Raw genomic sequence first — 27132 nt, 5'->3', positions numbered from 1 at the left:
TCAGACTTTGGAAGATGGAGAAGGTGGGGCAGTCCAGATGGGAGGAACTGCTGGTGAAATCTCCAAGGGCAAATATCTCAAGATACATGGGGAGCCAGACCCTGTCCACCAGCTGAGTTGGACTAGAGTGAGGCCAGGCTTACCTTCAACTGGTTGGCAGAGGTGCAGTTATTTAAAAGCTGAAACGCTTCTCTCCAGGTTGGTAAAGAGCCACTGCCTCCACTCTCCACTCTATGTCCCTGCTTTCCAGCAATTGCTCTAGGTATCTGACCCCACAGGAGACTGTCTACATCAAGATTATGGGCCTTGAAGATGCCAGGGCCTTACCAGTATTTACAATACCATCGCTGAGTTGGAAATGTGGGAGAAAATGCTGTCCTGCAGGTGCTGTTGGTGGGGGTAGGATTGAAGTTTCAGATATAGGGATAGGTATAATCAAAATTCAGATCTCCAATTGTCCTTCAAGACTCAGCTGCATCCTCACCTCTGCTGTGAGGTCTTTGCTGCCTCAGCCTTGCCCCCAGCAGGAGAGGCCTCCTCCCTTCTCCATGAGGCCCTCTGCGAATAATTACAACAACCCTTGAATGCCAACATGCGCCAGGCCCTGTGACGGGTACTTCCCCAGATTGCCCCATGTAAGCTCAAAATCACCTTCTGAGAAACTATCATTCTACCTGTTTTGCAGAACAGGAGCGTGAGACTTAGAGGACTTGCTCAGGGCCACAGAGTTAAGCTAGTGAATGACTGGGCCCAAGCGCTGTGATTCCACAGCCTGCATCCTCTTGACAGCCCCCTGTGGAGCCCCAGTCGCTGCTGTGATGTCATTTGCTTCTTTGTCTGTCTCAGGGGCCAGACTTTGAGCTTTGATCATTTCTTTCGCTCTCTGGCCGCCAGCCAGGACCTGGCAGCGTGGATGACAGCAGGGAGGTTGGAGTAAGGACCAGTGAGAAGGTTCCTGCAGGAACCCCAGAGAGAGAGAACAGGCCCAAGGTTTGATCAAGTGCCGTTCTCTCTGTCCCTCAGAGACAGATGTCACCAGCTGGCTTGGTCCCTTTGCCTGATGTTTCAGAGGGAAGTTACATTCAGCTGCTTGGATTTTTTGGTTCTTTTTCATTCGCCTGAAACTGGCAGCCCTTTGCATGCCCTGTATCTGGGGCCTCGGGCACTGTGTATGAATGCTCTGAACATTCATTTTCTGAAAAGAACATTAGTGAAAATTAGCCCTTGAAGCTACCCAGTGCAAACTGAGGGCTGGCCCAGCCTGGGACCACTGTCAGAGCCCAGCCTGCTTTCAAACCATTGTCTCCTGTGCCAAGTTTCTGCTTTTATTTTTTTTAATCATTTCAGAAATAGTGATATTGACCGCTGCTGGCACATGGCTGGGTTTCACATGTTATGAGAAGTATCCCAGGCAGCAGATCTGGGCCCTGGCCCAGGACACACAGCACCTGAGTTTATTTTATATTCTTCAATATCTGACTTCCTAGAGAAAGCCTCTGCATGTCTACAGCTTGCCCAGACCACAGCTCCCTCCCTTTTTACTGATTTTATCACATTCTCCTTCCGTTCTGCTCTCCTCCTGGACTGCATGTTTTTGCAACTACAGTAAAAGGTGCTATAAATTCAAATTTTTATATTATCATAGTTTTTTTACTCAAAAACCCTACATGCTCTTTTTTAAATTCTGGCAAATGCAGAAAAATATAAGAAAATTAAAATTATCTACAATTGTGCCCTTGAGAAGTACCAAAAGGATTATTTAGTGTATTTTCTAGCCTTCATTTATTACAAAGAATGAGATTTTAAAAAAATCCTGGTACTGTGTATATATAATTTTATAGCTTTTTTAATTTCACTTAATAGTATGCCATAGCATTTTCTCGGTCCTGCAACAGAACATACATAAACATCATTTTTAATGACTGCAAAATATTCCATCTTATGAATGCACCATCATTTGCCTAACAGTTCCCAGGTTGTTGGTCTTTTGGGTTGTTTCCAACTTGTGATTGTTCTCATAAAACTACCCAGAGAAGCATGACTAAAACATCAAAAAGACTATCTGCTTGGAGGAGAGCAACTGGGGGCTCATTCATGATGCTCCTGATGGTCTGTGTGATGGAGAAATTGCAAAAGGCAGGGAGCAAAAGGCAGGCAAGCCCACCCTGCCCAACCTGTGCCAGTCCCCCCAGGACTGGCACCCAGCTGGCCTGCAAGACCTCTGGCCACTGTCATGACCAAAATCTCTCCAGTGAGCAGTTGCTAGTTTCCAGGGACCACCCCCCACCACACCCCCACAAGCAGTCACCCCAGATTTTGGAGGTGAGACCAGCCAGGGTTGCTTTTCACAGTTTACAAGACTGACTCCAGAGAAGACGTGATTTTTGTCCAAAATTGTGCCATGAGCAGCCAAATTGAAACCAGAAGTCTGCTCTCCAGGTCCCTGGAAATCTCCCCCCTCCTTCCTATGCTGCTTCTACGTGGAGAGGAGCCTTCCAGCACCATCAAGAAATGGGTGTTGAGCTGTCTGGTGTAGAGGTTCATTGGATCTGTGCTTGGCCACGTCTGTAGATTGAGTCGCCACAATCCCAGGAGTTGCTTGCTTGCTTGGCTATTGTGTGTGCCATCCAAATTCCAGAATGTGTTGTTTGGCATATATAATTGCCATGAAGCTTCCTTGGGTCTCTCAAATCTATATGAGGAATTCTGTCAAGATTCAAATAGTCGGTGTAGGCCTATTCAAGAATTGAGGCTCAATTGCTGGTAAAGGTGGTGGATATTTCCCCAAGCTTCTGTTTCCCCTCAATAGTTCAAATTCCAAGGCTGTTGCAAGCCCCTCTAGCAACCTTTAGGCTCCTGTTCTCTGCTAGTTCCTATACAGAATCGCCCTCACACAGCCACTCCCTATGGTAGCAGCAGCAGGGTGTGGAAAGAATATTCTGCAAATGAAAAAGGAAACCTGTTAAATAGGCAGAACCAAGAACCAGCTTGTTGATAACACTGCAGTCTCCCTTGCCTCTAAATCTTTCCCTAGAGGCACTGTCTCCTCAGACCCCCGAGCACCTTATAGGAGCATCTCATGGGGACTTTTCATGGCCAGCCTTGCATGGTGCTTATCTGTACTTCCTTCATAATGGCCGTTTAATGCTCACTCTGACAGTCACAAATCAGGGTTGAACAAGTGTCCAAGGATAATTAAGGACAAACAGATTTATTGCAACTGGGGCTGCCCACACAAGAATCGGGGGCATATGGCCACACTACATGCCCTGGCTCAACTGAATATCAGGGTCCAGGTTTTAAATCCTGGTGCCCTCCACAAAACTCAGCACCAACCCCCAGCTCCAAGGAGTCAGTGAGCAGGGAACAAGTTAGGGGATTGGCCTGTCCTATAAATGATCCCCTACACATGCACCTGCTCTCTCCCTGGCTCATCTTCTGCATTGTCTCCCACCAGCTGCTCCAGTCCACGTAGTCCCCCAAATTGTTCTGCATTTCCTCATCTGAATTCCCTCCTGGATTCTTTTTCTGAGCCCTCCTCTCTCCCCTTTCCAGGTTCAAAGTGGTATTTCCCAACACATTCCCATGCCTGTGACTCCGGCTGATTTTGATTCATTCTCCTTTTAGACTTTGGCATTCCTCAACACACGGCTTTTCAGATCGCTTCCTTTCTTGTATATTTCACATCAGAGCTGAAGTCTGTCGGAGGCTGGGACCTTTCCAGTATCGCCAAATGTACAAGTTGGTACATAATAAGCATTATTCATTCATCCACTCAACAAATATTTATAGGCATCTATCAATACCATATGCCAGGCAAAATACCTGGCATCATGGAACTTACATTCCACTAGAGGAGACAGATAGGTAACAAATGCATAAATAGTAAAATATCAGATGCAGACAAGAAAAATAAAAACAGGTACTCAAACCAGGTGTAAGTGGCCACAGGTGCTGTGTTAGCAAGTGTCTTCAGGGAAGGTTTCTCTAAGGAGGTAGCATCTGTGTGCGAGGATCTAAAGGAAATCAGGCAGTAAGCCTGTACCTGAGAAAAGATCCTGCCAGGCAGGTAGAAGAGCAAGTGCAAAGGTCCTGGAACAGGAATATTTTTGGCACATGCGTGGAACAGCAAGGAGACCAGTGAGGCCAGACCAGGATGAGTGCGCAGGGAGAATGATGGGAAATGTCTGGAGTGAGCAGGGTCAGATCTTGCAGAGCCTGTGAGGTGTGCAGAGAGGTTTGGTTCCTCTTCCATATGCGATAAGAAACCCAGTCAGTGTTTGTTAAATTGAATTATTTGAGTTGAGTTGAATTGAACTGACCTAAATAGGGTTTTATCGAACTGAACTGAATTGGGTCTCAAGTTAGTGATATTGCATACAACTTTTGAACCTTGCAGTCTCCCAGTCTGCCCTTATTAACTGCAAATGGAAAAGCACTATGAACAGCCTCATTTAGCAATTTAAAACCTGTACATGCGTGTGTTTGCTGTTGTGGAACTGATGCAGATTTGCAGGTTGTTCGAAAAGCCTTTTTGCCAGTGACACTTCGCCAGTCCCTCACACACACATACAGGTTTCATTGCCATGGGCATACTGGATACCAGGAATATCTAAACTCCAGAGGAACAGGATCCTAAGGCAGGCCATTGTCTCTCTTTCATTTCTGACTTTCCCAGGATCTGAAGACTTTGAAGGTCACTGGGATTTATTCTGGGCCCTTGGCCTGAGTCCTGGAAGTGACTTTTAACATAGTTTTTACCCAAGCCTGATTCTCATTGAGTCTTAATTATGTGGAATTCCTACCCTTCGTACAACTAAAAATAAACCACATTCAGCTATTTTTGTCATCTTACTTAGTCTCTGTCAAACCAGGCCAGTGATCCATCACTGGCTCGCAGAAATAAAATAGAAAACCCACCAGAATTTAAGCGAGGCACATTCACAGGATTCAGGCTCTTCCTTGAGTCACTTAATGTTTATTCATTCACTCAGAAAGTGTTGATTGAGGACCTAAGTCCCATAAGCCCCATACTAAGTGCTGGAGTTATAGCAGAGCGTAGGGTAAGTTCCTGCCTATGTGAAGCCAACAGTCATTTATGAACTGATCCTAACCCATGTGATCACGCTTTCATGTGTCCACTCCAGCCTGTCCAGTACCATTGTGCTCCAGCCATACCCAGGAACACATGTGTTTGCAAAGGAGGGGACAAAACAAACCAGAATATTAAAATCAAACATTATCTTTTTTTTTTTTTTTTTAGAGGCATGTTTTATTTATTTATTTATTTGTTTGTTTGTTTTGTTTATACAAGCACTGGGTACAGTCAGAAGCGCGGGAGGGTGAGAGAATTCACCAGAGCCAGAGCGGGGAGCAGAGCAGGCAGAAGGACCCAAGCACACTGCTGAGGGGAGCAGCGGGCGGCAGGAGAGGTCTGCGCGCCATGTGGGACCCTCCTCCGGTGGCCGGGGAGCAGCCGGGGATCGAACCAGCGCTGCAGAGGCTGCGGGCAGCTTCGCAACCCAGCACTCAACCGCTGCGCCACCAGGGAGGCCCCAAACATTATCTTGAGGAGCAGCAAGTGCTGTATGTGCAAGTTTGGGGATACAAAGATGAGAATTCATGTCTCCATAGTTCTTGGGTAATGATCAGACATGCATTGTGACAATAATAGGGTAATTATGGTATTCGGGAATTATGTAAACAAATGATAAGGAGGGAGAGGGCACAAGTGACCATCTTGTGGGTTTGAGGGGATCTTGAGGCCTACTTCCCAGAGGAGGTGACATTTGATCAGTGTCTTAAAAGATAAGTAGGAATTATCTGGATGGAGAGAGGGGAAAGACAGAGGATGGATAGAGAGAGGACACAGCAGCAGGAGCACAGGCAGGGAGATATGAGCAAGCTCATGTGTTCCAGAAACGAGTGGCCACTGGGTATGGCTGGAGCACATTGGTGTGCTGGATGGGCTGGAGGGAGCACATGAGTGACCACATGGGTCAGGACTAGTTAATAAATGATCGGCCCAAAGACTTTACGCATTTCTCAGATGACCACAACTACATGTTAGCACATTCGTCCTGGTGACAATGTAAATGGATTGGAGAAAAAAACTAAATCAGGAAGTTACTATGAAAATGATGCAATTGTCCAATCCTAAAAAGACTATATAAAATGACCAATTAGTGAAATTAGAGTGTTGGATTCCTAGGATGGAGAGGGATCCAGAAGCCACTTAGTCAAACCACCCACTGGGTGTTTGGTGGATTTCCTTACTAGCGCCCTTCCCAAGGGAGTCTCCAACCAAGACCCCGGGCCTGGAGGCTTCCTCCCTACCCCAGTTTCAGAGAGCCAAGACTCACTGAGGTCTTACTTATGTGGAGCTGATATCTGCACCCTGGAGCTGCCAGGGTAGTCCTCTTTCTCTTCCTTGGGGCTTCCAGAACCAGCCCACTTCCTATTTCAGATGCAAGTTTTCACTGTTTAAAATGGCTGTCATTTACTGAGCACTTTCTGTGTGCCAGACAAGCCAGCAGTGTACATATTACCCCATTTCTAAATTGGAACCTGGGGCTCATGGACTATGGGACCCGCTGAGATGTGGTCAGTGACCCGGTTCATTGGCAGCACCAGGATTAAAACCCACAGCTGTCTGACTCCAGAGCCTGCACTTTTAGAAACAGCTACCAATTTCACTTGGCAAACATTTATTTAACACCTACTCCCTGTCCTGGGTATTATAGAAGGGAACATCTAAGATGAATAAGCATAGTTAGTAAATTCCATGGTTGCGCATTCTGGTGATTTGCACATTGCAGTGAACACTCAGCTTGGTGAGAATGTGTACTTTGCTTTGACTTGCAGCTTGGCTATTTCAGAAGAGGAAGGTGATTAGTGGTTGGTCCATTGCACGGGCCTGAATTCTACTGGGAGCACTGGGGTAAGTCCAGTGCAGCAATCGAACCACAGAGGCCAAGCCTGGAGGATACAGAAAGGTGGAAGGCGTGAGACCGGTGCATAGAATCAGATTTAAGTAAGCAAAGCTTCCACTTGAACAAAGAGAAATATAGGAAGACTGAGAGGTTGGAAAGCTGAACAGGTGTAAGGAGCTCTTGAGAAAAGACATCTGGAGCCCTGCCTGAGCAGAGCATGTGTGCAGGAGCTCCCCCTTTAGGCAGCTTTTGGTGTGGCTCCAGTTTGGCTGGAGGATTTATTTATTTATTTTTTTAATATTTTATTTTATGTAATTCTTACATCTTTTTTCATCTTTGCACAATGTATGCATTTTCATTTTGGTTATATTCCCCATACAATTCCCACCCCCCCTTATTTTGACCCTATTCCGTCCCCTCTACTCCCCCCACCCCATAGTGTGTCTCTGGTTTATAGATGCTTGTTGATTTTGATTTTTACTTTGTATTGATTAGTCTTTTCCCTGGTCTCTTAGGTTTTCTAGATTCCTGCTATGAGTGAGACCATCCGGTATTTTTCTTTTTCTTTCTGACTTATTTCGCTGCGCATGATCCCTTCCAGCTCCATCCATGTTGCTGCAAACTGCATGTGTTTATCTTTTTTGATTGCTGGAGGATTGAAAGGGGCAGGACCCCAACAAGATGAGGATTTTGTTAGCAGATTTACTCTCCTCGTTGTGTTTTTCTTAATGTGTTGTTTACAATGGCAACAAATTAGACTATATGCAGTAGATGTCTGAATGTAATTCTTCCACATCATCGTGCTGCTTCACATATCACCTCGTTTATCTTCAGGCAAGGGAGGGGGATCTAAGGCTTAGGTGGCATCTTCGTGTTTTCACCAGCCCAGCAAGCCAGTGCCTGCCAAATCCTGACACCGGTGCAGTCCAGGAGAAATGCTGCTTGTCCCCTGGCCTCAGGCTCATCCCTGGCTGAGACTTGCTTTGGCCAGCCATGGGTTTCACACACACCCTCTGGCTGGTAATTAGCTGCTCTGTCTCCCCTGAGACTGGCCCCAGAAGTCAACCCCTTTCCTTGCTAATTTGGAGAGAGAGGCTGAAGGGCCACTCCTGAGAGAGGATTGCACAGATCGTGGTAGGTGGGAGGGGACACATCCAGCCCCTTCCCATCTCACCTGACCATCTGACCTGAATGTTTTGCACGTGTGGACAGAGGGCACCCTGGATTACTGACCTGTATTTAGAGCTCTTGCCTAGATGGCACCAGACCCAGCTTAAGAAATAGCCTTTTGGGGTTTCCTTTGATTAAAATCACAAGCTTCCTTCCTGGTTTCTGACATCCATTATTTGCAGATTCAGAAGAATATGAAAGCAATGATATTTAGTCCAAGAAGTAAATTACACATATGTTTTCTTCTCAGGCACATGAAGTTCCCATAAATCTGATAAATGGCCAAATGGCTGTTTTGTGTGGGTACCCAAACTGCCTCTTTCCTTCCCTGGCTTCTTCCTTGATTTTTAAGTCTCCCTGGGGATTTCTCTTTTCTCTCCTTTTTTTTTTTTTTCTTTTCACTGGGAAAGTTTATACCATTTTCATGTCCTGCCCTTTCAAACGATGCTCCTACCACCCATTCTACATGTGACATTCTCAGTTAGTCTTGGAGCTTTGGCACCACCTGAGATAGATGATCTTTACCTAGTCATCACTTATGTCCAGTCTAACTCTGAAAAGGATTTGATCTAGACTCATAGTATAAGTTAGATGTAACAAAACCAAAAAACAGGGATAACAATACCAAAAAAAGTGTCATTAATACTAAAGACCACTGTGCCAGAAAAATCTCTCTTAAGGCTTTCTTATTACAAGTGAATGTAAAATGTAGCTTTGAGTTCCCTGGTCTTCAAGGCAAAAAGGGAAACATGCATTATAAAGCACTCGACATCTAATTTAATCACACACACACACAACCACACTACATAATCTTGACCCAAAAAGCTGTGCAAAGAAAGATTTATTAGGTTTAGCCCAGGACTGATACTCTTGGACATTTCTACTAATCTTAAACATGTTGGAAGCTTTTTAAAGGAATCTATAACCAAATCTAGGAGTCTAGTGAAATCGTTGATCTATGCTCAGTGAACTAGGGGTCTTTTCAAGTCACACGTTAACATTTGTAAATAATAACATTACATAAAAGTGTCCCCACCCCAGGAGTCTAGAAATCATAGCCCATTCCTATTTAAAGAAAGTCTTAGAGTTCACAGGGCCCAGCTTCCTGCTGAGGAACTGAAACTTCTCAATGTTCAATGGCTCAGTCAGTGCCACACTGGTCTTTGAGAAGTGATATAAAAATGACTAAACACATAGCATTTGCATTCTGGCAGACTTGGGATCAAACCCCAACTCTACCCTAATAGCTGTGGGAGCCTATGTGCTTCTGAATCTTGTTGAACCTCAGTTTGTTTATCTATAAAGTCAAGATGATGTTCACAATTACCTGCCAAGGCTGCCTTTATGATTAAATGAAATAATAAACATTTCAGCCCTTGCCTAGAATCTAGAATATTATAACCTCTCAAGAAATAGTGGCAACTACAAAATCTTGATGATGATGATGATGATAATGATTATGATAAGGATGATGACAATAACGAAGAACAATGATGATGATAATTAAGAAGATGACAATGATGATAAGAAGATGATGATGAAGATGATGTACATCATGATGGTGAATAAACGAGGTCAAGAGTTCATGTTGTCTAATATCTACCACAGCTCTCTTTCCAGCCCCCCAAAATACATGCCTTAGAACTACCCTACCCAGCACAGAGGCCACTAGCCACAGGTGGCTATTTAAAATAATTAAAATTGAGCAAAATTAGAATTCTTGCTAATTTTGCACCCACATTTCAAATGCTCAGTAGCAATATGTGACATGCATCTCTCGTATTGGACAGCACAGATACACAACATCAGGGCAGAAAGGTTTTTTTTTTGGTTTTTTTGTTTGTTTGTTTGTTTTAATTTTTTAATTTAATTTTATTTTTATATTCCCCTTACAATTACAACCCCCTTATTTTGACCCCAAGCCCTCCTTTCCCTGCCCCCACCCCCCCATAGAGTGTCTCTGGTTCATAGTTGTTTGTTGATTTTGATTTTTACTTTCTTATAGTTATTCTTTTTCCTGGTCCCTTATTTAAGTTTTCTAGATTCCTACTGTGAGTGAGACCATCCGGTATTTTTCTTTTTCTTTCTGGCTTATTTCGCTGAGCATGATCCCTTCCAGCGCCATCCATGTTGCTGCAAATTGCATGTGTTTATCTTTTTTGAATGCTGAGTAATATTCCTTGGTGTATATGTACCACATCTTCTTGATCCAGTCATCTATGTTTGGACATCTGGGTTGTTTCCAAAGCTTAGCTATTGTAAACAGTGCTGCTATAAACATAGGGGTGCAGGTGCTCTTTGGAATTGATGTTTCTGTGTCCTTTGGGTAAATACCTAGGAGTGGAATTGCTGGATCATATGGAAGCTCCATCTTTAGTAGGTCCAGAAATCTCCACACAGCTCTCCATAGTGGTTGGACCAGTTTGCACTCCCACCAGCAGTGCAGGAGAGTTCCTTTTTCTCCACAACCTCCCCAACGTTTGGTGTTGCTAGTTTTTTTAATATGTGCCATCCTCACTGGTGTAAGATGGTATCTCATTGTGGTTTTGATTTGCATTTCCCTGATTACAAGTGATGTTGAACATTTTTTCATATGCCTGTTGGCCATTTGCATTTCCTCTTCAGAGAAGTTTCTTTTGAGCTCTTCCAGGGCAGAAAGTTTTATTGGAAGCTCACACACAGGTGCGAACACACATATGCCTAATTTCCTTGGGTTAGTATTTCTGTTATTTTATGTATTTCAAAATAATATCTTGTTATTTTAAGCTAAAGAGAAAGTTCTCTAGTCTCTTCGCTCTGCTTGTGAGTATACTTGGTACCTGCAGAGCCTGGAGGATAGGCAAGCACACCGTTGGTCAGTAGCAGAGTCTGCTTTAAGGTACACTTCTGATTCAATGCATGAGTCATTCCATGGTGGCCCAAGAGGCCCAGGGAATCAGCCCTCTTAATCTGTGTTTTGATAAGAAGGTTCTGAAAGATCAGGGCTGCAGTGTGAATTTAATCCATCCTGCATACAGCAAATGCAGGGTAATGTGAGTTCAAGGGATTTATTACCAAGAAAGTAGAATATCCTTTTTCTCAGAGCCACAGCTCAGTGGCAGAGCCACCAAGGGTGGCATAAGGAAGCTCTAGACCATGTTCAAACTCTTCTTTATATCCTCTTTTGCTGCCTGGAAAAAAGAAATTGTGCACAGTGTCTTAAATTGATCTGTTCATGGAACTGTGCACCCCTAGGCAAGTTAGATGACCTTTCTGTGCCTGCATTTCATTATCCGCAGAATGAAGATGATAACAGTACTTACTTTATAGTTCCGGTCATTAGCCAACAAACCAATGAAAGAAAAATGCAATCATGCCTGGCATTTAATGGGCCCTCAATAGTAACTGTCTTTGTTGAGCGTTTATTACATGCTAAGCACTTTAGAGAGATTCTCTCACTTGGTCTTCACAACCCCGTGGGGTGAACTTACTGTTTCTCAAGTGTTACATGTGTGGAAACTGAAGCACAGAGACATATAACTTGCCCAGGGCTCCACAGTTAGCAAGTGATGAGAGTGGGCTGAAGTGTTGGGCCTTCTGTCTTCAGGTTTCATGCCCTTTCCAAAACCAGATTTGTAGGCACAGTGGGTTTCCCTTGTGCAGATTTTTTATGAGAATACTTTTGGAGGCAGGGGCAGGTCCAGATGACTCCTGGGCCCATCCTGATCTTTGCCTTGACCAGGCCAGGTCCAGCTCTTTTTTTGTTTTTAAAGATTTATTTATTTATGCATACAAGAGCTGGGGCACCGGCCAGAGTTGTGGGGGCCATGAGAGGATTCACCAGAGACAGAGTGGGGAACAGAACGGGCAGACTGACTGAAATACACTGCTGAGGGGACCAGCGGGTAGACAGGAGAGGTCTCCTGTGCCATGTGGGTTGCTCCCTGGACAGCCTGGGGATTGAACTTGTGCTGCAGAGGCTGTGGACAGCTTCATAAGTTGTGTCTTAACCCCTTGCACCACCAGGGAGGCCCACAGGTCCAGATCTTTTAGGCTTCCAGAGCCACTTCGCCCAAGATGTGAAGCTTGCATCCTCTGCCACTGCTGAGATGTTTATCTTTTGTGTCCAAGGTTTCAGGGAATATTCTGCAGCAGCCTCGAACAGAACCTGTGGCTTCCCCACTTCTGAAGCCACGGTTCCCCTCCCAGGGCCATTTATATCCTGCACCCCATCATCATCCCACCCATTGGAGATCAGGTTCCCACCACAGAGGTCTCCGCGCCCCTAAGTCAGGCCCGGCTGTGGTGTAGCCAACAGCCTCAAAAAAAGAGGTACAGCCGGGTTGCTGACTGCTGCATGGTATGTGAGGCAGCATCTCCTGCCAAGCATCCTGCAGTGCGGAGTTAACCTTCTCCAGGGTGGAGGTGGGAGCATCAGAGTGTGGGCATCAGAGACGCCTGCAGAGAATGCAGATGCCTGGTGTAGTCAGCTGACTAATGGCCCCCAAAGATACCCATATCCCTGAAACCTGTGTTATTGATAAAGGGAAAATGTTTTTGCAGATGTGATTCAGTTAAGGGTCTTGGTGGGGGAGAAGGAGGGTTACCTGGGTATGCCCTAAATCCAAACACAAGCTGACAGCAGAGGGAGATTTGATACATTGAAGGAGAAAAGTTGATGTAAACACAGAGGCAGAGACTGGAGTGATGGAGCCACAAGCCAAGGAATGCTAGAGACAGGCAATGGCTCTTCCCCTGCCCTCTGGAGGGAACCGAGGAACATGCATTCTAATCAGATCTCCAGGTGATTTGAGCCCCTCCCCAAAGGTGGGGCACTAGATGGAATGTCTAGACTGAAACTCTGGAGACTGGTGAGTCTCTTGCGCCTCTCCTCTTCCAGGTGTGAATCAGGCCATGTTGGATGTATATGTGCTGTGTCTGCATGCTTGGGAGATGCGTGATGCTTGGGAGATGCAGAGGGGATTTGGAGGTGGAGTTATGGGACTGCAGTTATGGGAGCTAAGTGATGGAGACTCGTCCTCAGGGGAGCGCATGGGGGATGGGTGAAGGGGAAGCCTTCTTCTCCATTATGGAGGGGAAGATGGAGGACAGGGGCTATCAGCTGTTTGTCAACAGGGAGGACATTGTTTTAACCCTGTATCATTTTTGTTCTGCCTGAACCAGCCTGTACATTAGCACTCCATTTGCAGCTCTTCAGCCTGTTTAGAATGTTCGACAGGAAAGCCAAAAAATGTTCTGTGGTCAGTTGCATGCACCTGCGGTCCCATTAGCAGAAATCACCTCTTCACCCAGGGCCCCGTGGCACCTGCTCCCTGTCAGGGGATTGATGTAATCACCCCATTGATGGAACCGACTTTCACACTTCAAGGGACTTGTCCATTTGGTACAAAAGAGCTGAAAGCAGTGACCTACCCATGGTGCCTTTGTGTTCCAGGTGCTGTGTCTGCTTACTCGGGAGGTTGGAAGGTGGTCCTCCTTGCAAGCCAGCCCCCTGCCTTCTCCCCTGTCCTGGCCTTTGTGTGTGATGGTGAGGGAATAGGTCAGTGTAGACAAGAGGAGGCTGCCTTCCTGCTCCAGGGAGTCTCGCTGCACCCACCGCAGGTGCGGGTCGCCAGGGCTGTCAGAGAAGCAGAAACAAAGGGCTGTCATGACAGCAAGGGCAGAGTGGAGGCCGCAGCTCAGCAGGCAGCATCCCCTGCACTGGGAGGAGGTCAGTCCTTTTTCTCTTAAAACCTCCAATGCCTTAGCCAGGGTAATCTGCTTGACTCCAAGTCCACCAATTTAAATGTGATTCTCACCTCTTAAAGCTTCACAGCAGCACTCAGACCAGTGTTTGATCAAGTATCCGGGTACTGCAACTTCGCCAAGTTGACTTAAGTATGTACATCCCAGGAGGATGCGAGAACTGGTCATGCATACAGACAGTGGGATAGGTGCTTGGTTCAGGACCAGCATCTCTCAACCCCAAGAGAAAGAGTCTACATCCTAAGATTGTTGAAACACGAAGCAAGGATCCTCATGGGAGGTGGATCCCACCATCACCATAAAAGCTGAAAGCACTGCTCCCCTCAGCAGTGTATTTCAGTCAGTCTACCTGTTCTGTTCCCCGCTCTGTCTCTGGTGGATACTCTCATTCCCTGCATCTCTGGCCTGTACCCCAGCTCTTGTATGCATGGATAAATTAATCTTTTTTTTAAAGATTTATTCATTTATGCATATGAGAGCTGGGGCACAGGCCAGAGATGCAGGGGGTGAGAGGATTCACCAGAGACAAGAGTGGGGAGCAGACAGGAGGATCTACTGAAACATACTGCTGAGGGGAGCAGCGGGCGAGACAGGAGAGGTCTGCTGCGCCATGTGGGTTGCTCCCTGGCTGGCCGGGGATTGAACTCATGCTGCAGAGGCTGCAGATTGCTTCATATTGGGTGCTTAACCCGTTGTGCCACCAGGAAGGCCCTGGATAAATGAATCTTTAAAAAAAAAAAGGGGGGGCTGAAAGCACCAGACACTCGCTCTCCCAGCCTCCTTTCTCTGGGCACAGGCTGGTGAACTTAGGCACAGTTGATCCCATGTCCCAGCCCAACTTTAAACAGGAGATCCAGATACCAAGAAGATCCTTCTTCCATTTCCTTGTCTCCTGGGCCTCTGACCCCTCTTGCAGCCCAGCTCTAACTGCCTTCTCCCCCTTCAACACGATCATGGAATTCCCCTTCCTTGCTGGCCTGAGTCACAATTCTGCTGCGGGCACTGCCCTGGTTACTCAGAATGTAGCCCACGGACCGGCACCCGCATCAGGCCTGGAAGCTTGTCAGAAATGCAGAATCCCAGGCTCTGCCCCAGCCCACTGAAGGAAACTCTGCATTTCAACAGGATTCCAGACAATTCACATGCACTTTCAAGTCCCATAAGCACTCTCCTAGAACATGCCCTTTGGCTCCTCCCACTCCGAGCTATCTGCCATGAGCCACCCTCCTGGACATCTGACCATTTTGTAAGGTAGGGTTGTCTCTATGGTAACCAACCATGGCCCCCTCTTTTCTCTACCATTTTCCAGGCCTTGCTAACCACTGGTATAGTAAGATTACAATGAATATTGCTATAGAAACCAGTCCTGAATACGGTCTACTATCAGTTTTGCCGCTTTTCCTTCACCCCCCATATCGCTCTAGTCACAACCTTCCTCAACCACAAACATCTAAATTCCTCTCCAGCTTAGGAAATACTCAACAAATAACAGAGATGGGGGTGAAAAGTCAGGGCCACACAATTTATAAAGGAAAGGCATAGCAACTGGAGAGTTTGGCATCGATTTGAAAAGAGGCGAGAGGTGCCTTGCAAGGCCTCTTCCTCCACCGGGCAGAGAGGCGGTTGAGTGATGCTAAAACACCCTTGGTGATGATGATGATAATAACTGCCACTTACCAAGCACTTCCCTGCTACTTTCTATTCCACTCATACAATAACTCTCCATATTCGTTTTCTAGGGGCTGCTGTCAAAAATAACCACCAACACAAAGGCTTAAAACAACACAAATTGGTTATCTGAAAGTTCTGAGGGTCAGAAATACAAAATCAGTCTCACTGAGCTGAAGTTAGGGTGTTGACAGGACAGGCTTTTGGGGGGGCTGGAGGGGTCGGGGGAATCTGTTCCCAAACCTTTTCTGGCTCCTGCAGTCTGCATGCCTTCCTTGGCTCATGGACCCTTTCTCGCATTTGTCCAGCTTCTTGTTTCTTGTCCTCACTCTCTCACTCCCTCCTTTGACCATCTTGCCTCCCTCTTAGAAGGACCCTTGTCCTTATAATTCAATAGGTAATTCAAGATAGCGATCTCTAAAATCCTTAACCACATGTGCAAAGCCCATCTGGCCAGTTAGTGTCACATTCACGGGTTCTGAGGATTAGGATGTGGACATCTTTGGGGCAGGTCATTATTCAGTCAGTCACACCCTGTGTGGTAGGAACTATGGTCCTGGTTTTGCCATAGAAAGACAGGTGTGACAGTTGAAACACCTTGTTCAAGGTCACACAGCTGGATGGTGGATTCCAGCTCCACCTCTCCATCAGTCTCTCTCCAAAGCCTGTCTTCTAACCTCTGCACCATCCGGCCTGCACAGAATTCCTCTGTTCTTGTCACTAAGTTGAAGGACATGAACTGAAAACTGTCAACTCTCCAAAGAGTTTGAACTTCTCATTGAAGCACTTCTGCCAGAGACTAAACCCTCAAGTTCAGGGAAAGACTTCTTGGGCCAGGAACCTTTTGTTCAAGTTTGCTTCAAAAAGTCAAACCACAAATGTACTGCCAGGGCTTCCAGAACAAAAAAAAAACAAAAAACAAAACAAAACACAGACTGGATGGCTTCAACAGCAGAAATTTATTTTCTACAGTCAGTTCTGGAGGCTGAAAGCCCAAGATCAAGGTGTTGGCAGGTTTAGTTTTTTTCTGAGTCTCTTAAAGAAAAGGTTTGTCGATCTCTGAAATGGACTATCTGATCCCAACCCTCCCACTTGGACAGATGGAGACACTGAGAGCCGACAGGCTTACAGACAAGAGCCAGAGTCTGTGAGTCACTGGCACCTTCAGAGCTGAAATTCACTTCTGCTGGACCCCAAACCAGGCATCTCCCACATCCATTCAGTCTCTCAAGCACCCAGCCCCTTCCCAGTGAAACCCCTTTTCTATTCTGGTCAGTCGCCCTCAGCACCTACTCTCTCCCCAACTCGGAGAGGACCCATCCTTGAATGTCTCCACCCCCTACTTGAATCCGAGCCCACAGCCTTCCTGAGCTGACTTGCTCTCTTGACTGTGCAGGGAGCCCACCTAGCCCTTCTCTTCCCTTCTAAAACCTCTGGCCCCAGCCCACAGGGCTCTTTGAAAGCCGTACCTAAGACATCAGTGGCCACTGCCCTCTGTGAGTTGACCACGTCCCCTCTGCTCATCTCAGGTCACCGGCCATGGATTATCAAACCTGCTTGCTCTAGAATTCCATGGGGAGCTTATATAGAATGTTCATGCCTGGCGTCCCCTGTTGCAACAAAACTCTGGGGGTGAGATCAGGGTTATGGCCCTCTGCACACCTTGCCCCATGACTCTGGTGTTGAACACAGCCTGGGAACCACCTCATGGAGCCAAGAACTCCTCCAGCTCCTTCTAGATTTTAGTCGTGACAAACAACTTCGGAACAAAGTAGACAGCCAGTGGAACACATTGTCCTCTTATTGTCCCTTTAAAAATACATCTAGGACAAATGCAATCTTATTTTTCCCTCGGCATTCAACAACTGCTCCTTAACGCAAGGCCTAGAATTCTTCCCCATCTCCAACTCCTCCAAAAAGAAACATCACCAACGAAATTATTCTCCGCCCCCTTCCGAGTACACAAGATAAGAGGATTTTTAAATGAGTTGTTGGCAGAGAATTCACGAGCTTATAAACTATTAAGGTCAAAGTGATAGAAAAGGGCAATGTTGAAAGGAGAGAACAGTTAATAGAAAATTCCAGAGCAAGCTGGAATCCTAGGCTTCAAGGCTTCTTATGCCAGTGCTTGCCAGCCATCTTGGTGAAGGTGTTATTTGGGAGGCCAGCAGAGTTGTTTTCTGCTCTTTTTTGGTATTCATCAGGAGCTGATGCACGCCCCAAGCCCGCAAATAACATTTAAAGCAGCAGTGGCCTAAGGGTAGCCTGTGATAGAGACACAGCCCCCTGCTCCCAGGGACTGGGGTGCTGGGGTGTGCTTGGGGCCACTGAGCAAAGGAAAAGCAGGGCTGGGGATGGAGGATGCCATATCTGAAAATCAACCTGGAGGGAAGTGCCCTGAGCACCCGGGGCTGGTTTCAGCAGTGATGGAAACATGGTGACAAAATAAGTCCTGCTCACCTGAGACAGTAGAATCCAATTCAATTTCAAGTCAGTGTGTGTTTATTGAGTGCCTGATTCAGTTCAGGTGACGGAGAGAATGAGGGAATGAGGGCGACAGACTCAGCAGCAGGTCGATTCAGGCAGAAATTCCCTGCCCTCGAGTTCCATGGGTCCAGAAACTCGATTTTATCTGCTTTGGCCAGTAAGAAATTGGTAAATCTTAGTCTGTTTCGTGAACAAATGTTTATGAAGTGCTTACAGCCTGCCAGGCAGTCTTGAGACTGCAGCTGCATCAGTGGACAGAGCAGGGCCAGGTCCCTGCAATGTCAGTGAGGTGGGCTGTGGGGTGGGAGTATCCCTGGGGGGGCGGAGTCATCAGAAGGAAGGTTTAGGGAGAGGTGGGATTTGAACTATGCTTTGACGGGTAAGGAGTGTGTGTGGATTTTTACAGAATTGAAGGTTTTACAGACAGGGGGCTGAGCTGCATGGTTGGGGGTGAGCATGGTGTGCCATCAACTGTCTGTCCAGTCAGCCTCCCTGGGGGTAACAGGTGCATGTTAGGTAACAGAGTGCATGCTGGGAAGCTGGATAAGAGAATGCCGGTATCACACGTTAACCTCAATAAACCTTATGTACAAATGGGTATGACATAACTAGCTTGTAGGTTGATTTTAAGCATTTCGACGAGGTTATAAATGGGATTAACTGAAATGAATAAAGCCTTCACTAATCACTGTAGTGGACACTGGACAAGTAGGTCTGACTTTAGAAAACTGAAACCTGTCCTCAAAAACTTGGTAGGACCATGACATGCGTGTGTTGTGACAGAGGCCACGGCCTTGTAAACCCACTTTTTTGCTACCCTCTTCTGGCTCCCACGCTGGCCTAAACAGCAGCACCAGGGCCGGGGGGGAAACAGGAGAGGTCCTAGAACCTATGAACATGACCTGGCCTGGCCTCCTTTAATGTTGCCCCCCAGGGTCCCACTGGCTTCACCCTGGACCCAGCCCTGTTGAATAGTAGGAAACCTTTGTGATCTACAGAGTGTGTTTCTCAAAGTATGATCCTGGTCTGCCTACATCATCGTCATAAGGGCTGCTTTTTAGAATTATATTCATCAGCATGTCTGGAAATAAAGCCGGGGAATCTACATTTATGCACAAGTGATTCCCAGGCCCTGTAACAGCATTTTACAGCTGCCCTTCCAAGAGTGTGGTCCCCAACTCAGCACAATCACATTACTCAGGATCTCTTTAGAAATGCAGCTTTTTTGCCACCTCCCCTGATCTGACTGAATCTGCAGGGGGTGGGAGAGGGGTGGCTTGCAGCTGTCTGTGTTTTAACAAGCCCTCCAGGTAAATTCCCATGAGACGGGTTTGTTAAATTCCCATGAGATGGGTTTTAGACACTACCAATGTCTGGACCCGGCCTAGAACAGAATATTCGGAATGGGGCTCAGGTATCAGAATTTTTTTTTTTAAATCCCCCATACACACACTCACAAGAATCCTAATGTGAGGTCAGAATTTATAATCACCGCTGGAAGAAATAGGAAAATGGCGCAGATGTGTCACACTGAGGAAGCTATAGCTCAGCCATCAGCATACTCTCCGACCATTACAAGCTGAAACCCTGCTGTGGCCCCACTGGCTCCCCAAGCTCCTGAGTGTAGCCCAGCCTTGCTCAGGGCCCCTCTTTGCTGTCTCTTACGAGGTCACTGCCCTGCCCCCTGGCCCGGCACCTGCCTATGGACTTGGCTCTCTGCTTTCCCAGGCGCTGAAGCCCTTGGCAGCCTGCTGTTTGGGCAGCACTGAGGCCTGGGAGAGCTCCAGAAAGATGAGGAGGACAGGCCAGGCATGGGATGGCAGGGTTGGGGGACACCTTAGGATGGGGCCCCCAAACCAGGCACGGTGCATATCAATAAAGCCAGGAGTTTCCTGGGCTTTCTGGGAAGCCCCAGACCCTGTGCTTGGTGCTTTAAGTGAGTCATCTCCTTAGCGCTCACATGATCTCCCCGGGAGACAGGACTTGCAGAAGAGTTCCCCAGCGCATTCTTTCATCCTCTCTTATCCTTGTTTTACAGATGAGGAAACTGAGCCCCAAAGACTCGGGAGACCCTGCCCCAAGGTCCCCGGTGCGCGCGGGCTGTCTCCCAAGGCTCTCGCACCTCACCGGAATGCAGAGGCAGGGTCCCCAGGGGCCGCGGGGTGGAGGGGTGGGGTGGGCGCGGAGCAGGGGGTGGGGCTGAGCCGGCAGCCCCGCCACCTCCGCCCACCCTAACGCGCGGCCCCGCATCCCTCCCGTCCCTCCCGCTGCAGGCCCTTCCTCGTGCTGCCGCCGCTGATGGAGTGGATCCGGGTGGCCGTGGCGCACGCCGGCCACCGCCGCAGCTTCTCCATGGACAGCGACGACGTCCGCCAGGCGGCCCGGCTGCTGCTGCCCGGCGTGGACTGCGAGCCGCGCCAGCTCAGGTAGGGCGGTGCGCGCGCGGTGGGGGTGTGGGGGCGCCCTCGGGGTAGCCCCTCCCAGGCCCTGGGCTGGGAACCGAGGGCACCCACCCTTGCGCCCAGCCCTGGGCGCCGCGATCGCTGGGGTGCGGGCTCCGCTGGTGTTACTGGCAGGCGCGGACTTAAAAAATCAGGTTCCCCAGTTGCAGGATAGAGGACCGAGGAGTCTTCGATTACGAGATCTTGGTTTTTAAGAATTGTTTATAGTCTTGCTATTCTGTCTCCCTCTCTCCTTTGCCTACTCCTCTCCCTCTACAGTAAGTAAATTATGGTTTCCCTATAGATCTGTGCAAAGCCTTTCAGACTCGCCTCTCCAACTGGGGAGAAGCACACCTCTGCTTTTCCGCGCGCCCGGGAATGGAGGACTTGGGTCCATTTCTCGCGCCTCTAGCCAGGGCGCTCATGGGGTGGGGATTGTTCATGGGCAGCTCAGGCACCCCATGCATAGGGACTCATTTATAGTCAAAGCAAAAGAAATAGATCAACTCATTCAGCTGAGTCAGAAGTTAAACTTTCAATGCAAAAAGCACATAACCCATAAATGTGCGTGCGTGCCTAGTGCGTCCAGCCCGTGTGAATGTGAGCACTTGGCAGGTGCACACACTGTCTCAGCTCCCTGCACTATTTTCCAGGCGGTCACTGTCACCACCTTCAAATTCCTGCTCACCACCTGATGAGGTACTGCCCTTCTGCCAAAGTTTAACCTTTCCTATGACCACACTGCAGATTTCTGGCCTCCTGGGACCTGACTGGTGGGTCTGCAAGGAAATGGAGGGTTTGCAATAGAAAACAGACCCCTGAGGTCCCAGGCGTGCCCTTCAGTCTAGAGCATGCAGATCAGAGTTGTCATTGCTGGCAGTTATTGAATGTCCACTGTATGCTGGGAACCATTCTAAGTGCTTTACAGGATCAATTCTTATCTGTTATCCCACAAACCGTATGAAGTGGGGTCTGTTACTATACCCACTTTATAGATAAGGAAACTGAGGCACAGCTAGGTGACATAACCTGCCTGAGGTTATAGGACTAGGTTGTGGTGGAGCCAGAATATGAACTCAGGCCTCCCAGGCTCCTGACCCATAGTTATAAGCATTGTGTTGTATTTATCCTCGGGATTCAGTCTAGGCACTTTCTGGCCATGCCTCGGTGCCTTATGCCTTGCCACCTACAGTAACAGCAGGTCTCAGGCAAGGCTAGGGAGCAACCACTTATTGAGCACCTACTATGTGCCAGTTATCAGTGCAACAAGAGATTTGCTTTTGTTACTTGACTCCTTTAATCTGAAGCAGCCTCCCAGATTGGCATAATGGTCCCATTTGACATGTCAGGAAGCCAGTGGTGGGACAGCTGGTAGGTGGAGGTGCCTGGACAGAGAACCTTGTAGCTCCTGCTCCAAAGGCCATCGTTTGCCCACCAGACTCTCCTGCCACTTGCTTCTCTGGGTAGCATCCTCCCTGCAGGCTCACTACCACCATCCCTGCTCAGTCCCCAGCTCCAACCTGGGATGACCTGGAGACCCCAGCTCCTCCTTACAGAGAACCAGGGCCTGCGGGGTGGGAAAAGTCACTGTTTTCTTAACTCATGTTGACAAAATATTCCTTGTTTGTCGTGCTCTTAGGGGACCCCACAGCTTAAAGGTTAGGAGCCTGGGCCCCAGAGTCCTATTGCCTGGGTCCACATCCCACTGTCATGGTTCATTAGCTACACAGCCTTGGGCGAGCTCGTTAACCTCTCTGAACCTTAGTTTCCCCACCAGTAACATGGAGATAAGAACAGTCCCCCTTGGAGGTCAGTGTGAGCAGAAAGTGGGGTTGTGAACATGAAGCACCTATACAGATGATGCCTGAAAGGAAGAAGGTGCTCACCATATGGTTTTTTTTAACTAGTGTTACCCCACGTCTCTACTGTCCCTGAAATAATTACAGACACTCATACCTTGGTATCGCATTTTAATTCTAAATGGCTTTGAATACTTTCTCAAGTGAGCTTCAGAACACTTATTATCTAGGAAAGTAGTGGGCCCATTTTACAGAAGAAGAAATCAAGGTCCAGCAAGATTAGGTAACTCTCCCAGCATCATAAGCTATCAAGTGGCAGAGCCAGGAGCCAGATATCAAACCCAGACATCCAAAGATGTAACCAGTTTTTCTGTCCTCTTCCTTAACACCCATCAGTCCTCTGGGGGACTCTGATAACCTTCTTGCAGACGGTTCTATCCCTTATAATTCCATTGACTGGACCTGAGCTTCAAAGGCCACTGGCCATCTCAGCACCTGCCTCCAGCCTGGAGCTTGTACTACCTGGTCTGATGACCAAGTGTCTGTCATTCTGACGGTCACACCAAGGATTTCTATTCCAATGTCCTTCCACTTTGAGGCCTCAGCCCTGGTATTTGGAATGCAAGGATGATATCCTGGCAGGCCAGGATGCATGCAGGGAGAGCCAGGAAGCAGAGACAGTCAGTTCCCTTTGAGTCGCCAGGCTATTTTTGTCATTTGCGTGCAGAAAAAATACAAATTAATTGTTCCAGCTAAATTTGCATCAAGTTTGGAAATCACTTTCAAAAGAAAACTAAAATGACAAAGCTGGTGAGTTTCCCTAAATAGTAAATGTTGGACTTATTATGTAGCTGCAGATCCAGTTGCAGTAATTGGATTAGAATCAGTACAGTGTGAATCAGGTGTTTTTAATTCAGAGTACCTATTTTTAAGTCTAGTCAACACATAAACAAATCTATACACATACTTACCAATATCATTAATGTGATGGGAAGTAGAAATTACTGACTCCAATTTGTGAAGACATTGTGTTCGTTCATATAGCCAACCAGCAAGCTGGACAACTACTCTGCACCTTGCACTAAGCTGTCTAATGGGGGGCTGTCTACACCAGTTGTGTAAGGCAGGCTTCATTATCCCCTTTTCACAGATAAGGAGGCTGAGGCTCATTGAGGTGATGGACCTTGTCCAAGGTCACACAGCTACAGTGAGACAGGTGAGGTCTAGAATGGAGAATCTGGCCAGTGGAGGTAAAAATATTCTCCATCGCCTCCCCAACCAGTTGTTCATATTAGAATTTGCCAGGTAGGCCCCTTGTTCTGAGTGAGAGCTCTCCAAATAAACAATCCTAGAAAAACCCAGGTAGCTTGGCCTTTTAACAAATGCAGGAACTTGGAAACTTGGTGGCTAGAGTGTCAGTGATAATTAGCACTTATAATTACCTACCAGCTGGCTGAGGCTTCCTGGGGGGAGGCAGCCTGGCTACCAGCAGGACAGAGGCGCCCGAGTCAGGGCTTCCCAGGTCTGATGCTGGTGCTGCCATTGATTTTCAGAGTGACCTTGGTCAAATGCAGCTGCAGCCGTGTTTTTGTCTTTATTCAGATACAGTAACGCCTCTATAGTGATTGGGTGTATTCTAAGGGATACCATTTGATGCAGCTGCAGTATGTAAGCTGACAGGGGTGACCCATTTATTCTTCCTTAATTAAGGCATCAGATAATCTAAACCTGGGGAATTCTGACTTTTTTTCTTGGCCTCTGGGAAATGAGGGTGAGCGGGATGGGGGCAGGGAGGCAGGGGACACTAAGAATAAATAATATATTCTCGTGGAGTTTCTAGGCTTTCTGATTAATCACTGGTTTTGAAACACTTCAGAAATACAGAGTAAATACTCTTTTTTCCCATATTGTTTTCCCCATGTTTGTAAGAGGCAGTATTTCTGCTCTGGAGTAAGGCTATGTTAAAATAAAGGTAGTAAGGGGTGTTCTTAAGTTCTGTCTTAGCCAATAAATTAGAGCCACCAGCAGGCTTGGGTGGGGAGGGGAGGGTCATTAGAACCATGTGCTCACTCCAGGAAATGGCTAACCATTTTCGCAAGTGTTTCTTAAGTGCAAACCAGGTTCTGGATAGATTGGGTGTGGTGCAAAGATAGGAGAATGGGCCTGGGGAGAGCTGGGCTTTACATCCTAACCTTCACTCTTTCAGAATATTTACTGAGCACCTGCTAAGTGCACACCCCTAGATGCTCCCTTCTGGGTCTGCTGTCTTCTAGTGTGATCATGGGTGAGTTACCTTGCCTGTCTCGCAAGGCTACACCCCAGCCCTGTAAAGAGGGTGATGACAGCTGCTTCATGGGGTCTGGCCCCTCATAGTGAATTCCACCACTGTTTGATCCACTACTTATAACCCTTCCAAGTTACCTTTTAAGGTTCACAGGTTTTGTTATTTGTCTTATGTGGGTGTAAAGGCAGGAATGGACACGGGGCAGGTTTTCTAGGATCCCATGCAGACCGGGTAAAGGAGGAGTCAGAGTCCTCAGTGTCTTTTTTGCAGGTCTTTTATTGGGGTTCACCAGGCATATGGCAGGCAGGGGTGCTGGCTGCAAGTCTTCACTCTATCTGGGCTCTCTGGCGATTGTTCTGCTGCTTCTCGGCTTCTCTTTCGGCTTCTGCTTTAGCTTCTTCTGCTGCTGCTGGCGTCCTCATGACGCCGCCCTTAAAAGTCCAGTCTTAGCCCAGGTGTATCCCATCTATCTATGCCCACACCCTACTCCAGGTGCCCACCATCAGGCATGCATTCAGGACCTCAAGGATCCATCATCTATCTTGATGGCGGGAGAGCAGAAAAGCCTGATATCTTTCCTTACCCTACAGTGGGTCAAACTGGATTCTAAGATGAAGATCATGTCATAACAACTCCTGGGCTGAAATTCTGGTGCCGCTGACACAGCCCTGGAATGAGAGCTGTGGGGTGCTGAGGGATCTCTAGGTGCTATGGGGTGCAGGGATACCAAGCTGGGGAAGACCCAGTTGCTGCCCATCCTACGAGGACATAGGCCTCGTGCCACTGGCGTTAGTCACCTCGTTCCCAAAAGCATCTGGCCCATGGGGAAAAGGAGCACCCTGAGGAGGGGGATTCTCCACCTGCACCTTCTCCCATCCACAGGGCCAGGTCTTGTTCTAGGCTCAGAGGAGAGTCCCCAGGACTTACACGCTACTGAGGAGATACAGGCAAACAATAGTGAGCAAATGAACAAGGTGATTTCGCAGAGCCTGAGCTCAGCAAAAGTGCACAGGGTGTGGGGGAGAGAGGAACGGGAGAGGAGGGGACTAACAAAGCAGGTGTTCAGAGAGCATCTTGGGGCCTTGAAGGGGAAGGGACAGTGTCTTGCTCCTGCTACAAGGAATACTTGGTACCAAGGACCCTGACCAGGGGCCTACCAAGTCAGCTTTGGGGTGGGGGTGGGGGGTGAGGGAATCTGGATCTAATCTACACCCAACACTTCCCTTGGTCATGTCCATAACCACCCCAAAATTCAGACCTGGGGCCTCCCATTCTCCTGCAGAAGGGCACCTGCCAAGGCTGAGCACCTGGGCTCACACAGGGCTCCTTGGCTCTGGAAGGCACTTCAACCTCTCACACAGTCAGAAGCGGCTCTCTCCTTTGCCTTTGAGTGCCCTTGTCCTGGCCCGGCTCTGGACAATTCCCAGAGCCCTCCACAGCCTGTCTGCTGGGCTAGCGACCTTGGGCTCCATGGTGACCCTACTGGAACCACTGCCTCCCCCCTCTCACCCCCGCACTGGTGTCAGTGCATTAGCGCCTCCTGCAAGACAAGAGCTGCCCTCTCCCTGGTCTCAAGACAGTCGTTCTGGGGCTCAGCTCTCCTACCCCCATAGTGTCAGGGACAGGCCACAGCGCCTGCTCCCAGCAGCCCCGCACTCAGCCCGCACACTGTGTGGCTGGCCTACTATGTGTTGGACCGGTGGGAGTGAAGGCAGGCAGAGAGGTCCACAGCAATCACAGAAAAATAGGGTAACGCTCTAATAAAAGGCAGTATAGACCCGGGTCTGGGAGAGCTGGAAATGCACGGGGTACGGTGTGGTCTGAATCCTGAAGCATAAACAGATCTATCCAGTGGCAAAGGTGAAGTGAGGCGAGGAGGGAAGGGCATTGGAATAATAAGTCCACACAGAGGGAACTCCAGATGCAAAGACCTTGAGCTGGGCTAGAAGTCCGAGATCAAGGTATAGTTGGGGTCACGCTCCTTCCAAAAGAGGAGCCTTCCTTTCTCGTCCACTGTAGCCCTGGCTGTTCCTCCACACGTGGCGACCTAACTGTACTCTCTGCTGCCTCTTCACGCCGCCATCTTCTTGCTGTGTCTCGGGCCAAACTTCCATCTTCTTATGAGGACGCCTATCATGCTGAATTGATGGGACCCACCCTAACGATCTCCACCTGATCTCAGTCTGCACAGACTTTACTCCCCAGTAAAGCTATACTCACAGGTCTGGGGGTGATTAAGTCTTCGCCGTAACTTTTCAGAACTCACCATATCTTTCAGGAGCATAGTTGAAACCATTGCGCTGGGGGACAGAAGTAGGAAGAAACCACCTTGATGGCTGGATTTGGGGGCATGTGCTTGTCACAACTACCCCCCATCAAAATTTTATGTTAAAATTGCCTTGGAGGTTTCCATCTTGGGAGAGAGTGTAGCTGAGGAGTGCTTCTAACAGACAGGGCAGAGGCAGGGTGGGAGGAGCCATAACGGCTGGGTCTTGAGCATGTGGAGTGCAAGGTGCTATCCCACTTGGTTGTCCTTGAGAAGCCATGTCAGGCTTCTCCCCCTGCAAGGCTGCCAGGGAATTAAGGGCTGACCCAATGGTCAGCGG

At 48.0% G+C, this 27132-nt stretch overlaps 1 protein-coding gene across 4 annotated transcripts in view; it reads left to right on the top strand.

Annotated features, from left to right (window-relative positions):
* ABTB3 (ankyrin repeat and BTB domain containing 3) overlaps window positions 1-27132 on the top strand; it is a gene marked incomplete at both ends in the record, with an annotated part of 237663 nt that overhangs the window by 162893 nt on the left and 47638 nt on the right. For 3 of the 4 annotated variants that reach the window (XM_084256323.1, XM_084256322.1, XM_084256325.1), the window contains one exon: window positions 20276-20428. In XM_084256323.1, the coding sequence (XP_084112449.1) occupies window positions 20276-20428 (153 nt within the window). Of the gene's footprint in view, window positions 1-20040; window positions 20142-20275; window positions 20429-27132 lie in introns of those variants that run through there. The other variant, XM_084256324.1, reaches the window with a different exon arrangement.

The sequence above is a fragment of the Talpa europaea genome (genome assembly GCF_964194135.1).
Source record: "Talpa europaea genome assembly, chromosome: 15".
NCBI lineage: Eukaryota > Metazoa > Chordata > Mammalia > Eulipotyphla > Talpidae > Talpa > Talpa europaea.
This window is presented reverse-complemented; position numbering and strand designations above follow the sequence as displayed.